At 41.6% G+C, this 13148-nt stretch overlaps 4 protein-coding genes across 5 annotated transcripts; 1 reads left to right on the forward strand and 3 right to left on the reverse strand.

Moving 5' to 3' along the window:
- Positions 1-783: 783 nt before the first annotated feature.
- Positions 784-4188, reverse strand: LOC135487203 (uncharacterized). Its single transcript, XM_064770695.1, has 5 exons — positions 3562-4188; positions 3057-3250; positions 2405-2535; positions 1946-2055; positions 784-1586 (listed from the first exon to the last, which is right to left on the reverse strand). Exons 1-5 carry the CDS (start codon positions 3632-3634, stop codon positions 1360-1362), a joined length of 735 nt encoding a protein of 244 aa, XP_064626765.1. The 5' UTR covers positions 3635-4188; the 3' UTR covers positions 784-1359.
- A 54-nt stretch (positions 4189-4242) lies between these two features.
- LOC135487193 (cysteinyl leukotriene receptor 1-like) lies at positions 4243-5478 on the reverse strand. Its single transcript, XM_064770681.1, has one exon. The coding sequence runs from the start codon at positions 5427-5429 to the stop codon at positions 4362-4364; it is 1068 nt and encodes a 355-aa protein (XP_064626751.1). The 5' UTR covers positions 5430-5478; the 3' UTR covers positions 4243-4361.
- Positions 5479-5574: 96 nt separating this feature from the next.
- On the reverse strand, positions 5575-9211 carry LOC135487199 (regucalcin-like). Of its 2 annotated transcripts, none has more exons than XM_064770690.1 (6): positions 9127-9211; positions 8612-8771; positions 8155-8340; positions 7568-7789; positions 7194-7325; positions 5575-7010 (listed from the first exon to the last, which is right to left on the reverse strand). In XM_064770690.1, the coding sequence occupies exons 1-6, from the start codon at positions 9127-9129 to the stop codon at positions 6805-6807; spliced, it is 909 nt and encodes a 302-aa protein (XP_064626760.1). In that variant the 5' UTR covers positions 9130-9211; the 3' UTR covers positions 5575-6804. The 2 variants fall into 2 exon arrangements, with proteins under 2 accessions (XP_064626760.1, XP_064626759.1); XM_064770689.1 differs by lacking the exon at positions 9127-9211 and adding an exon at positions 8991-9062.
- A 633-nt stretch (positions 9212-9844) lies between these two features.
- On the forward strand, positions 9845-13090 carry LOC135487204 (peroxiredoxin-like 2C). The gene is made up of 6 exons (XM_064770696.1): positions 9845-10030; positions 10373-10409; positions 10828-10913; positions 11314-11422; positions 11798-11920; positions 12213-13090. The coding sequence occupies exons 1-6, from the start codon at positions 9845-9847 to the stop codon at positions 12338-12340; spliced, it is 669 nt and encodes a 222-aa protein (XP_064626766.1). The 3' UTR covers positions 12341-13090.
- Positions 13091-13148: the final 58 nt, after the last annotated feature.

Raw genomic sequence — 13148 nt, forward strand, 5'->3', positions numbered from 1 at the left:
AAATCAATGAGCATGTATGCTGATCACATCCTGATGAGTATGCAAGTGAGGCAAGGCGCATAGGTTGGCCAAATTTGTTGGCATGATCTTCCTTCGTGGTCAATATTATGGTATCATAATATACTTGTTAGAGGTTCAATGGCATTATTAAGACCATTATAACTAACCTTCCACTGTACATTGTACAGTAGTTTCCATCACTGAATAATGTTGTCAAAGAAATGGAAGATTTTAAAAGATTCGATTAGAGTTGGCCACCTGGCTTAAGCATGTTTATGAATATGACTTATTTTAAGTAAGTACCCCGCCTAAATTTAAGATGCATTTGAGGTGCTCCACTTGGACTTAAGTATAGCTTTATGAATACGGGCCCTGAGATCAAGGCCAGGACAAGTATACGCAGAGTCCGTAATGTTCAGTGAGGCAGCCAGCCCACGATTTGCCCGTAGACCCAATACAACGCCCAGTCGATCATTTCCACACTCAATAACATCTCCAATCGGAATTCTGCTAGCACGAGGTATTCCGTGTCCATGGTATAAAATTCAGTTTCATGCTTAAATGTATAGCCTACATGCCAATACAATAGGGCCGCCGGGACACGTCTTCAAGGGGGACGTTATACTTCTTTCATCACCGAGCTGGTTACATAAAATACAGCTGTACGGCTCCATCAGTGCACTGAGAGCTTTATCTTGTCATCATTTCTGAAATTATGCTGCAAGATAAGGTCAGCTGTCACCGATTGCCAGTATACATTATACTTAAAAAGTTAAGAGTATATAATGCGTATATATTTATTTACTCACAATAGATGGAATATTTACTCTATTTTATTCATCTACACAATGTATTTTCAACATCAGAAACGCGCCAGGGGATGTCACTCTTCGGTAAAAAGCCTTGTAGTGACAGGCTTAAAGTGAACCCAGCTATACACCTTTCCAGAAATGGGGCGCCGAGTCCGAAATAGTGATGTCATAAGGGGAAACTAGGCCTTATGGTGGAGGGACAAAGGAGATAGTCATGGTTGACCAACACACTTGAATGCCTTTAATGACGGACAAGGGGGAAAAAGTTAGTTCCAATGCAAGCCACCAATTTCGGGAAGCATGTATAGTCCCCACCAGACTTGTGATTGAATAGTTTCGTTCTGGTGTTCCGTTCCTTTCAGGATTAGCTATAGGATGGTTTGAAGAACGGCCACATCGACAAAGTAGTCCCACCATTTACTAATAACAACTATCACAGATATTCCTTTTTTACGCCGGCAATCATGGGCGTACTGTTTGGTCCGCGGCATCGCTTTTTTGTATCATGCCTGTAGAAAATTGGGAAAATGGATCGTGGTCAGTGCATTCATAATAATTTGAAGAAGCAAAGCCTTGCAGTTTCAATGTATATGATATGAACACATGACGCCTCCTGGCGACAACTGGCAGCACACTGAAAGAATCCTATATTTTCTTTCAGCTGTGTTCCTGTTTCTATCCCTGTGAGGTGGGCTGGTTCGGTGGATTTAAGATTGATTCCAGCAATGCCGTTCATTCCCGCTTGACGCTTGTATACCTTCAGCGTTCGAGATGCTGGAAATAATCAACATATTTTTCACGAGATGTAACACAGCACGAGATGTCAGTTTGTATTGTAAAAATCAACAGTTAAGTTTCATATTTCAGCTTCATTTCATTCGCAGACAATTGTAATATTCATACACTGCCGTGAGAAGACTACCATACTTTGCATTATGAAACGAAATACCCTTATAATTATTAGTCTTTTTATTAGTTTAAGGGAAAGTATTTTTGAATTTCACGAAATTCACTCTATATTGCACTATTTGAGATGAAGACATAGTGTGAAGTGAATATTCGGAACTAACCGATGGAGTGTTTTGGTTCAGCAGCATCATCATTACTAAAATCTAATATACAAACTGTCTCACACAAACAATGTGCACCAACTCTGCAGCGCTGGCAGTTGGTCACCTGGCACTGAACGGTGTCATTAAGCGTGGACGCAGCAACAGCCGAATTTGGATATGAAGGTCTCCATCTGTAAGGAAGATATAGCACGGGTGAAAAGAGGTTTACATCCGTGAATGCGTGCATGATGAGTCTTCACAACCAATTCATTGGTTTAAGGAATTGATTCCAAACTTGAAGAATTGGTTGTCATGTACCTTTGGCCAAATCTATCTTAAAGCCCTTTAGACCGTCAAGAACTATCTTTAGATTTTCAAGGACTTTTCCTTACAAAAAATAAATAATTAAAAAAAAAAAAAATCTATCGCAACCCATACATTATTAGTGATTTTATAGGCCTACCTTTTTGATTCTTATTTAAATTACAGGAGTTGCAAAGTAAAGTATAATGCATTATTCTGCTCTCTCGTTTGACTTACGGTGAATGCAGGTTGCATCCATAAACTTCAGTTCCAGCTGGACATGACGCGGTCGGATTGGCCACGTAACCCACATGTTCGGGGTGACTGGCATTTACCTTCCCATTGGTGTACATGCAGAATATTCGGCTCTGTGCCAAAGAAATCAACGCATTGGAATTAGTTTTCTTTAGGCACTTGGGGATCGTTTAACTATTTCGTATTGATATTTTTTTGTGGATAAGTATCTCATCATAGGTATGACGGTAGGCTAACGCAACAACGTCGTTCCCGTGTCACTGACCGTTCGTGGACCGCTATTTTCGAAGTTTGGTTTTTCTTACAGTCTATTTACCGAGTGCCTCTAATTCATCCAGCACCAACCCTTTTCATCAGGATCTTCGATTTAGTCTTCTTTCCTCTTTTTGTTATGGGGTCAATCAGAATTTTCATGGTCCACCACTTTGATCCTTCCCGTTGATTTTCGATTTTGACACTGTTCTCCTTTTTGACGGTTATTGTTCAGGTACTTCCGGTCGATGAGATGGCTGTCTTTCACATGTCTGCATAGGCCTACGGTTAATGCATAAATTGGCGGTATTCGACCAAATACATGTACGATTTCAAGAAATTCAGAAGAACTATATAAGTTATATCGTGAGGTATAACTTACAGTGACTGTTCCATATGGCGAGCCTGATTTCTTAGCTTGACACCTTCCGTCCTGTAGCATGTAGGAGCCGTCAGTTGGTCCAACCGCTTCACACTTGATTGCGACATATTTGGTCGGACAAGGCGGTGAGGTAGAGGGAGAATCATCAGCTTTACCCGAGGCAGAGCCGGTCAGGACTTGGAAGGCAGGGACGCCTAGATAGAAAGGAACATGATAATTTAAAGCAGTGTTGTAGAAAGGTGTTGGCTACAGCTTTTGTCATGACCATGCTTTCTGCACCGAATCAGCATTTTAAGATTGGCGAATGCTCTGTTAAAGGAAAGGAATAGTCAAATGTGTGGTGTTGACTGGTGAAAGTAGCAAATCATGGTTCCTAAATAAAAACCGTGATAAGGTCTTATCCTGTCTGATCAACGAGTTAAAAAATGTACAAGGGTCAACCTATGCCTCCTCACTGCGTTCGATAAGAAAGGCCTGGTTTATTTTCCATTTAAGGACGACTTACCGCCAACGTTCCAACTGTATCTAGTGAAAATTATGGCATATATAAGGAGCTCCGAAACTAGTGGTGCTTCCATTTCTTACTCCGACATAAGAACACACGCATCAGTTAACATTAGCACAGATGTAGTCACGTCAATTCGTAACCTATGGTTTCCAAAGTGACCAGGCTATATACAAAAGGAAAGTGTACGAATGGAAATCGTTTTTATCCACTTGGCCACAGACGCACGGAATGCGTTGCAAGATGTCGATATTCAGTAGAAAACGTCACATGTAGCATGTAGCAAATGATTGCCTTTTAAACAGTTTTAATAATACAATGTATTTATAGATTGTGCTGGTATACAAATCTACCGTTTTGCCTACACTTATTGTCCAGTGTGCACCCCATGACATAGTCAATTGACATTGTACGAGCCACCAGTTTGGAAATTGCTAAAAATAGAGGCACTTCAATGGCTGACAGAGGGATGTTTGAGAGGTTGTCATTAATAAGTGATTTGGTAAAAAGACTAAATTTGAGGGCAAGAAAGTGAAGTGTTGAGGATGTAGTTCGGAAAAACCAAAGCCGCTGTGACCAAAAGTGAGTTGCCCTTTAAGAAGTAGCTTTTGTCAGATTCAACCGCATGATTTTAACAGACGACCCCCCCCCCCCCCCCCCCCCCCAATATTAATTGCTGTTCTGTAAACTGCTGACGCATTTCATCCAAAGTTACCGTCAAATTACGAACAATACGGACATAAAGTGAGTCAACGCAATGGCGATGCTGACGATCATCATCCGAATACATTCAGAAAATATCAAGTTTTACCCGAAATTCGACAGCTAAATAACCGTTTGCATTCTGTGCGGTAGAAATCTAGGGAAGCCACGTATACAATATAATTTGCGCCGTAATTTGTGTAGTGAAATGTAAATGCAACTTCCGACAATTCTATTACAAACTGACGAAACTGTTCTGACGAATTCCTCCAGTTCGTCAACTCGCCGATGTAAACGAGAGTTGCAACGGTGGCAAATGGCAGCATGGTTACAATAAATACTGTGGACACGATGATCAAATTACGAACGATTTTCCTGCCAATCTTTTTCTTGGCACTTCCACTCTTGATCGCGTCATCCAATGCGTCTTCGGGCCGAGACAGCCCTTCAAGAAGAAGAGCGTTGAGAACCACCAGGGATATAATTGGTAGAATGATATAAATCACCAGTGTTGTAGTGACCACTAACACTAATTTTAAGGTACTTGATGTGGATGGAATGCATATAATTCCGCCCGAGAGACCTGCACTTGGCACGAGTATGTAGAACGGCAGCGGCAATGCTGCGACGGCAACACAGATTATGGCGACGAAGATGAGCAGATTTCTGCGTCTTGCTGGTGTAATTATAGTGGTTACCTTTAAAGGGTTTCTTATTGCTATACAACGCTCGGTACAAAACACTACCAAGAACCATGCCGACATTAAGCCGCAGGCAAAGAACAGAAAGAGACGGAATTTGCAGTGGCCGTCTGTATAGGCTTCTGGTATGAAAAAAGCTCCGTTCGACAGTTCAAATGTCGCCTGGTCCAGCCAGCCACTGAAACCGATGCACAGAACTATGAGGTCGCACACTGCTATTGGAGCCAGATATGAAGTCGTAACCTTGTCTTTGCGTCTTGACCTCCAGAATACAATGACCGATAGAGTATTGCCAAAGATGCCCGACGCGACAATCAGCGCCGTAAAGTAAATGCTGAACTGCTGGACAAACTGACGAAACACGCGCAAGAGATTCTGGTCACTGTTGTACGTGTCACGGTCACCACCATAGGACCAAGCGACCCCTACTTCAGGAATACTCGGCGTGTTATTTTCCTGGTTCATCGTAACTGTACTTTATGGTTTGCACGCACGCGACTGCCTTTCCGTCAACTGGGCGTCTCCATGGCGATTGTCATCCAATTAAGATTCCAGCCTTTCTTTCACTCGTATAGCTCACTATACAAATGATATATATAATTATGCATACTTAGACTATAGGTGGGATGTATTGAAAACCGGAGTATACGAGGATGAGTAGTCTAGGGCTTCACTTTCAATGCAAAACTGACAAATTAATACAACTGAGAAACGAAATGTTGGGAAATTATGCAATGCAGAAAATGTTTTAAACGGGTCGAGCTCAGGTAAGCTCTTAAATGACGGCTTCCTGCATGTGGCGATCTGTAATAGTGAGAGCTCTTGTGAAGCTCTCGGTACACACACTGGTCAGTGAGAAAAAGCGCTATACAAGAGCCGCCATTATTGTCATCACCTGAAAACCATCTGAAAATCTTGGAGTTGACACACCGCAGGAGTTCCCTTTACAAACTCAAACTCGTCACCTTGGTCTTGATGTCTACACTAATACAGCGACCGTAACTGCTATCATAGATTGGCGATTTCCATGTAAAGATACTGCGCGTGTGCTAGCCGCAAGCTTATTTCAACTTAATCACCACCTGAAGCCAAAAATATGATCACATGATTGATTTCGACGGCATCCATCGATTTGACATCGCGTCATCCTTGGTGTGCGTACGGTGTGGATGTGATCATGTGTGAAACCATGACAGGCAAGCTGAAATTTCGACGAGAGATAATTATTCTCATGCGACCCCATTATCTGCAGTTTAGGTAGCGTCTACTCCGAATTTGATCCTATCCAACCGACACTGCCTACAATTAGCCATCATTATCATCATCAGACCAGCGAAAGCGAGAAAATCAGAATTATAGTCAAGGAAAACGGTGGATCAGCCAAATTTTCAATAATCACATCCGCCTCGAAAAAAATCTATGTTTTTTAAATAATGATAGCAAGTGCAGAATCTTGATTTTCGACTATTTCAAATGTTTCTCTACTTCTCAATGTTCTTTGACCATAATCCCAACCGACATTGGAGAATTGTCTTGCCTCTGCTGACGAACAATGTAGGGAAAGGTATAGAATTGTATCAGACCATTCAAAATATTCCATTATCGTAAACAAGTCTACGGTGCATGTGATGTCCTTTCCCACCAAGCGAGAACCGAGCACATTTCAGCTTCACTAAGTTTCATTATGTTAAAAAAGGATCATGTGATGTCCTTTCCCAGCCACCGTATAAGTCAGTGTCAGTCCAAAGAAGAATGTTCGTGTGGCAACTTAATTTCTATTTTCACGCTCATTCCGACAAATTCGTTAATGCTCTACGAAACTTAACTTTCCCTAGTCGCTTTATTGACCAACATAATCATTGGGTGGCATCCCCTTACATCCAAGCCCCTTGATTCTAAATACTGATCCGGCCAGTGGGTCCATATCTCTTGGGTTCCCGCCGTCAAACACACAGCTTGTAGCATAGAGTTCATCATAGTTTTTGCCTCCAAAACAACACGAGGTAATGTTCTTGGCTGGGAGGACAACTTCACGGAGAATGGACCCTGAAAGAGAGGAGAGATTTAAGAATTTATTTTCCAGCACTTATGCAGGTTGATTAAAAACATTGCACACAACAGGAGATTTTTTAAAACTCGACATGTTGCAGTAAGATAACCAATTTTGACCAGATACCATCACAGGCGCGAATTTCGTAGGTCCAGCACGAGGCAGACAGTCAATCTTACCTGTTTTTGAATCAACATGGATGATCTTGCTCGCCCCGAATATAGCAACCCAAAGATTCCCGTCGGAATCCATTGTCATCCCATCCAAAATACCATTTTCCTTGTCGTAGGTCAGAAGAGTCCTTTGGTTAGCTGAAAACAATCATTTGAAGTTTGAGAACTTTCGTTGGGATTCATGTGCAGTGTAACTGGAATGCAACATGCCGACATATTGTCCACGCCGGGCGAGACAGGTTCCAGGTTTCGGGCAGGATCCCATGCATGCACGTTGGACTTCATTGGCGCTGATGTAAATGCCTCGCCATTTATGTCAGTGTGTGTACCAAAAGGCACATTCTTTACCCTTTGCTGTCTTTCTTTTCATGTGAAGTTACCTATATTCCCTGTGTCCACATCGTAGTCAAAGGCGTATAATCGTGACGGATACGGCATCGAGTCGATGTAGTACATCGTTTTGTTGTCGAGACTCCAAGCCAACCCATTGCTTATAAAGACCTTGTCCTTCAACAAGGTAAGACTGCCATCTCCATCCAAACGATAGAGATTCCCTGAATCTGGGACCTGGTCACTGTGTGCATCGTCAATCATCATAGTCCCTTTAACAGATAAGATGAATTATAACTAGCGGCACCTGTCGACTGTATTTTCTTAGTATCCAAGATGGTTGACTTTGGCAGCCATCTTGGATTTGGTTTCTTTCAATCATCAGTTTTTAAACCGGCACAGAAATACGTAGCTTCATCTGAAAACGCGGAGATAAAATTAATGTAAGGTATTGCATTATGCGTTGTATCATTGAATATTCTTCCTACATCTGTTTCAATAACTTGAATTTTAAGATGCAACTTTATTATACCCAAAGTAGTACTAATGTTAAAAAATAATTCAAAACTAGCTCCATAATGGAAATAAACTATGGTCTTTGGTTACTGTTGCAGCTCTCTAGAAAATGTGCGGATACCTGCAAATAGTCTTCCTTTGCGATCACACTTGGCATCATTGAACCGGTTAATTGGCTGGTCCTTGTCGACCTCGGCAATGACCTTGCCCTGTTGTGGAGAATCCCATTGGAAGTGCACGATCTTCTTCCCAACACCGGCCACGTAGCCTCCATTTGAATGTGGTATGACAAACCCTACGTGAGTTCCTGAAACGGAAAACTGGACAATTACATGAATACTGAAGAATGCAAGGGGCAAAGCGGAGTCTGGACATGACATGTCTCGCTGAAAGCAAGTATTAGCCTATACTGAAAAGAATCGTCACTCGACTTGTCCCTCGTGCGTTGGACTATCAGTACACTTCGAACGCAGTGGACCTGCCTCATCCCCTCGCCCTGAGGAGATCTCATTGGGACCGACGACGCAATGGACTGCCCAGGGACTCTAGACTTTAGTCGCTCGTGTCAATACACTTACCCATGGTAACCTTCTCATCGTTGTTCGTCTTGGAGTCCCATCGGTGTATGTCACCATCAGCGATGTCTACATAGAGCAGCGACTGGGTGCTCTCGACCCAGTGTGGCCCCTCTCCCACACTACGTGCGGCATGTTTTAATATTGTCTCTATTTGTTCAGCCTGCAAAGAACAAATATATGCAAAGAATAATGCAGTTTCATCCCGCAGTGCGACTCCGAATTACATAGGTTGAATGTTATTTTCTGATGAAGTGCGGAAATCGCTCTCTTTAAATACTGATGCCGCGGGTTACGACGCATGCAGCGTCTAAAACCACTATTCTGAAACCCCGGTCTGAAACACGGCCGGCCATACCTGTACTAAGGTAAGCCTACCTACACTCGCAGCCTGTCGGCCGCTTGGCCTCATTCCGTGATATGGCATGCGATTCTCCTCTTTTCATACCCTGTAACCCAAATCAGTGTGTGTCATGTGACAAGCCAGTGTGTGCATCAGATGTAGACCTCATACTTACCATACTTCTGCGACAGCCTAAAATTATTGTGGCCTGTTTATTTTAAAAACACAGTCGATGATACGTGCAAAGGCCTACAAGCAATATCAAATACAAACTATTTTATCAACGCCGATAGCGATATCGCGTATCATATAGATCTAGGCCTAGTGGCATCATGTATTGACAAGCAGACTACGCGCGTCTTATACCGATATTTGTATTTCAAGCTGAAGTTGATCGGCTATTACTCACACATAAAAGGCATCGCTGTACACACAATGGTAACAAGTTAGCGTGAGGCCACTTACCATGGCTATTGTTCGATCGTCAGTCTGATCGATATCTCGGCAAGTGTACTAGCGTTTTTTTATCTCATTCAAAAACCACAATGTGCATTGCGTTGAAACTTACGCAGTGTCTTTCTGACCTTCGAAACTAGGTCAAGGTCAAAATGTTATACGCTCTAAGTCAATCTTGATCATATCTATTAATGATGCACCTTTGAGGATCACACAGTGAAGGTTTCTCGATATAACTGACATTGAGTTTTATGACCTGACCTACTCACACCTGAAAAGTAGGTCACATTGACCTGAGTATTTCTTCAGCGGTATGGGCGGAGGTAGCTCAATTTACTTTTGACCACGGCTGTACCACTTGTCGTCCGTAACCAGGTTGCCAGGTTGGACTGTGTGTCGAGGTTCGTTGCTGATCACGTGGCCAAACTTGTTTGAAGATGGCTGACCACGAAATAGGAAGTGAAACTCTTGTCAAAAATGTTAAAATAACTCGTGGTGAAAATGCAGAAGTAGACTTTGAAATAGACGCAACCGAAGATGATTTCATACACGATGAGTTGGGCAACAAAATACGATTCGGAGACATTTATAAACGAAAGAAATCGATCATAATTTTTGTTCGGGTGAGCATATGCCATTATTATATTCGGCCCATTCACCATTGTTTAGTAGGCCTAGGTAGTGCAGTCATATAGGCCTACTTCACACACAACACCGACATAATGCCTAAAACCATACATGTCCCGGCATGCATTAAAATGCAATGCCTGTGTAGGCATACTATCACCGGGACCCCCGCATATTTTTTGACTACCTATATTATATATTATATCAGGCAGAAGTTGGACCTACCTTCTAATCTATGGTCAAGATGTGGCAGAAGTTAGGACAACTCACAGACTGCCTGATCTGCAATTTGCACAATGTGACTGCATCCATCTCAAGTTTTGTTTCATCTTTTGCAGCATTTCTTATGTTTCTGTGCAAAGGACTATGTGGAAGGTAAGAAGAATTCCTGCGATTTGGATCGTTCCATCCAGGTATAGCACAGACCATGAGCTACTTGGAGTCTCATATGCAAATAAAGACACCATTCTAAATTGCAAGGCTATTGAGTAATGGGGGAGTATTGTGTTTTCAACCATCTTCAGGTAAAGACAAGAAGTAGTAGAATTTAAATAGTAATGTAGGCCTAATGCGGATTTACCAACGAATGAAAACCAGTGGGGTCAAAGGCTTTCTAGAATCAAAAGTTGCCATTTCAAAAAATCGTGAAATAAACTGGCTGCAAATATTTTGGGGTTTACAGTATATACATGTACATGTCATTGTCACAGAAAATGGAAATATTGTCTTCTGCACTTAGTGTTTGATTGGAAAGTCTTTTTTACTAATACTATATTCTGATTCTATATTTCAGACTTGAGACTTGTTTCTGAAGAATCATTACAAAAAGCAGATGTTCAGTTAGTTGTGATAGGATGTGCTCCATGGGAGTCAATAAAGGTAGGCTTTGGAAATGAGTGGTGGCTCCATTTTCACAATGATAGATTTGAGACAGAGTGTGGTACGGTAGTGTTGTGGCTCACCTAGAGCCCGAGTAGCTAGGAATATATAAACCCAATTAGTGCCTGACTATAGTGGCATACAAAAACGTTTGTCCCACCTTGGACAAGGAATACTCCCCAGAGAGTAAGATCTATAAACAGAGCATAGGCTAAGAGAAAGAATGTCACCTGGTCAAGCTTGAGTGAGCAGGTTTATTAGCTGCATCTCCTTGTTACCCAGAATGCCTCTGCTAGGTCTGTTTTGGAGCTCTACCCGGTGATAATACGCAACAGTTGTTTTTAGCCCTTTGAGACAAACCTCTGTCAATAAAAGTAACTTGTTTCTTTCTTATTGACAGAGATTCAGATATGATACTGGATACAAATATGAACTCTATTGTGATCCTGAGAGAGTGATCTATAAAAAGCTTGGATATGCAGAACATAACACCATTGGTTATATCAAAGGTAGGCTATCAGATATAGACGTTAAGTACATTTATGTGTCCATCAATAACATAGCAGATGTGTCAAAACATTTGTCCACAGCAGAGTGAATGTCTCAAAACTATTACATACAAAGAGTGTGGTCAGTTTTGGTACCTGGTGTGGGTACGAAGGTAGCACAACAACAATCTATGATGCAAACTACCATATCAACATGTTTGATGTCTTCAGGTTTCAGAGAACATGTCCGCTGTGAGAGATGTTTTAGTGAGTTGACTCGACCACTGGCGCTACGTCTTGTTCGCTGCCTAAAACAGTCTCCCAGGTTCTATCACAAGATGTCCAATGAAAGACCTAACTCAGATAATTCAATGGTTGTTTTTGTGTTATTTTCAGAAAGCAAGCATATTAAGTCGGGTTTGATGACAGGGATTCTCAAGAGCACATGGCGAGCAATGCAAGCGAGGGATTGGCAGGGGAACCCAAAACAGCAGGGTGGATCTTTTGTTGTGAAAGCAGGTAAGGATGGGGAGATGACTTAGGTCAAATGTGAATGAATACGTTCTTCATGTCAAGAACAAGATCGTTTAGGCAAAACCCTTGAAATAATATTATCAAAATTCCTAAAACTTAAGGTACTTTTACAATGGTGCTGTGAATCAGACGTCACTCCAAAGCTCTCTTTCTCAGAGTATGAAATCCCACATATTCTGTTTATCCCCCCCGGCTTTTTCTTTACATGTGGTAAGCTTTGTCCCTGGTGTGTGTTCAATCATGTCTTTGATCTAACTTTCCTTTCAATATATTTCAGGTGGGGAGATCATTTTCTCTCATATTGACAAGGCTGGTTCTGACCATGTGGCCATCAACACGTTACTCAAATCTGCCGGTGTTCAAGAAGTCAGTTTTCCAAAAGATGGGAGGGTGATACACCTTTAAAACTGCCATGGTGTTTTCGAATATATTCTGCCACATTTGCGTGATTCAGGACTTATAAAACTTGGACACAGTGCTAGAGATTGACACACCGGGAATACATGTTTCTTATATGATGGTGTGTGCTTCATGCATGATATGTGGGCACTCAAGAGGACTCTCCAAATTTGGTAATAATGTTGACTTTCATAAAGTGCTTTCCACTGACCTAGTATAACATCTGTATTGACTCACGCTTCCCGTTCTTGATCAATCACATGTATGTGACAGGTGCCTTATAATAGAATGTATCTTCTCCTTTACTTTGGATGCACCCCTCTGAACCCCAATTTTCATTATTGATTTTAAAAGAAAGTTTTGTATCTCTTCTTTTTTCTTGTCACACTCCGAATTTTCGGTCGGAAATATGTGTGCTTCTTCTGTCTCTGTTTCTTAACCTTTTTTTGTGTTCTTTCATAGTTTTTATAGCATCATAATTTTATTGTCCGCACAAGTCACTATATTGTCTCATACCACCCGCTGGACAGCCTGTTTATATCATGCTAGTCATTACATGCGCGTGTGTGTCTGATGATCTCCATATTTTACAGAAGTCTTTCAATGCTCTAACCCCACACGAGCACTAGGTTCATGAAAAGTAGTCATATCTGCTAGTCATCACGTGTACTGGTTTGTCTGCTGATCTCCATTATTGTGTTTTTTACATTTACACACAAGTATATACATGTAGGATATAATTTTCAATAAAACATATAGATTCAAAACACTTCGGTACACTTTTTAAAATGTTTTCAGCATATTTCATTCCATA

This window comes from Lineus longissimus, chromosome 4 (assembly GCF_910592395.1).
Source record: "Lineus longissimus chromosome 4, tnLinLong1.2, whole genome shotgun sequence".
NCBI classification, from domain to species: Eukaryota; Metazoa; Nemertea; class Pilidiophora; order Heteronemertea; family Lineidae; genus Lineus; species Lineus longissimus.

What these genes read in the sequence shown, in the direction of transcription:
- LOC135487203 (XM_064770695.1), bottom strand. Translation starts at nt 3,634, where the DNA reads ATGGAAGCACCACTAGTTTCGGAGCTCCTTATATATGCCATAATTTTC. An exon ending in GGATGCAACCTGCATTCACC is followed by an intron (nt 2,056 to 2,404) that starts GTAAGTCAAACG and finishes TCTTCCTTACAG; the next exon opens with ATGGAGACCTTCATATCCAA. An exon ending in AGTTGGTGCACATTGTTTGT is followed by an intron (nt 1,587 to 1,945) that starts GTGAGACAGTTT and finishes GATTATTTCCAG; the next exon opens with CATCTCGAACGCTGAAGGTA.
- LOC135487193 (XM_064770681.1), bottom strand. Translation starts at nt 5,429, where the DNA reads ATGAACCAGGAAAATAACACGCCGAGTATTCCTGAAGTAGGGGTCGCT.
- LOC135487204 (XM_064770696.1), top strand. Translation starts at nt 9,845, where the DNA reads ATGGCTGACCACGAAATAGGAAGTGAAACTCTTGTCAAAAATGTTAAA. An exon ending in TGCAAAGGACTATGTGGAAG is followed by an intron (nt 10,410 to 10,827) that starts GTAAGAAGAATT and finishes TCTATATTTCAG; the next exon opens with ACTTGAGACTTGTTTCTGAA. An exon ending in CTCCATGGGAGTCAATAAAG is followed by an intron (nt 10,914 to 11,313) that starts GTAGGCTTTGGA and finishes TCTTATTGACAG; the next exon opens with AGATTCAGATATGATACTGG.
- LOC135487199 (XM_064770689.1), bottom strand. Translation starts at nt 9,035, where the DNA reads ATGCCATATCACGGAATGAGGCCAAGCGGCCGACAGGCTGCGAGT. An exon ending in CAAAGGAAGACTATTTGCAG is followed by an intron (nt 7,790 to 8,154) that starts GTATCCGCACAT and finishes TATCTGTTAAAG; the next exon opens with GGACTATGATGATTGACGAT. An exon ending in CCATGTTGATTCAAAAACAG is followed by an intron (nt 7,011 to 7,193) that starts GTAAGATTGACT and finishes CCTCTCTTTCAG; the next exon opens with GGTCCATTCTCCGTGAAGTT.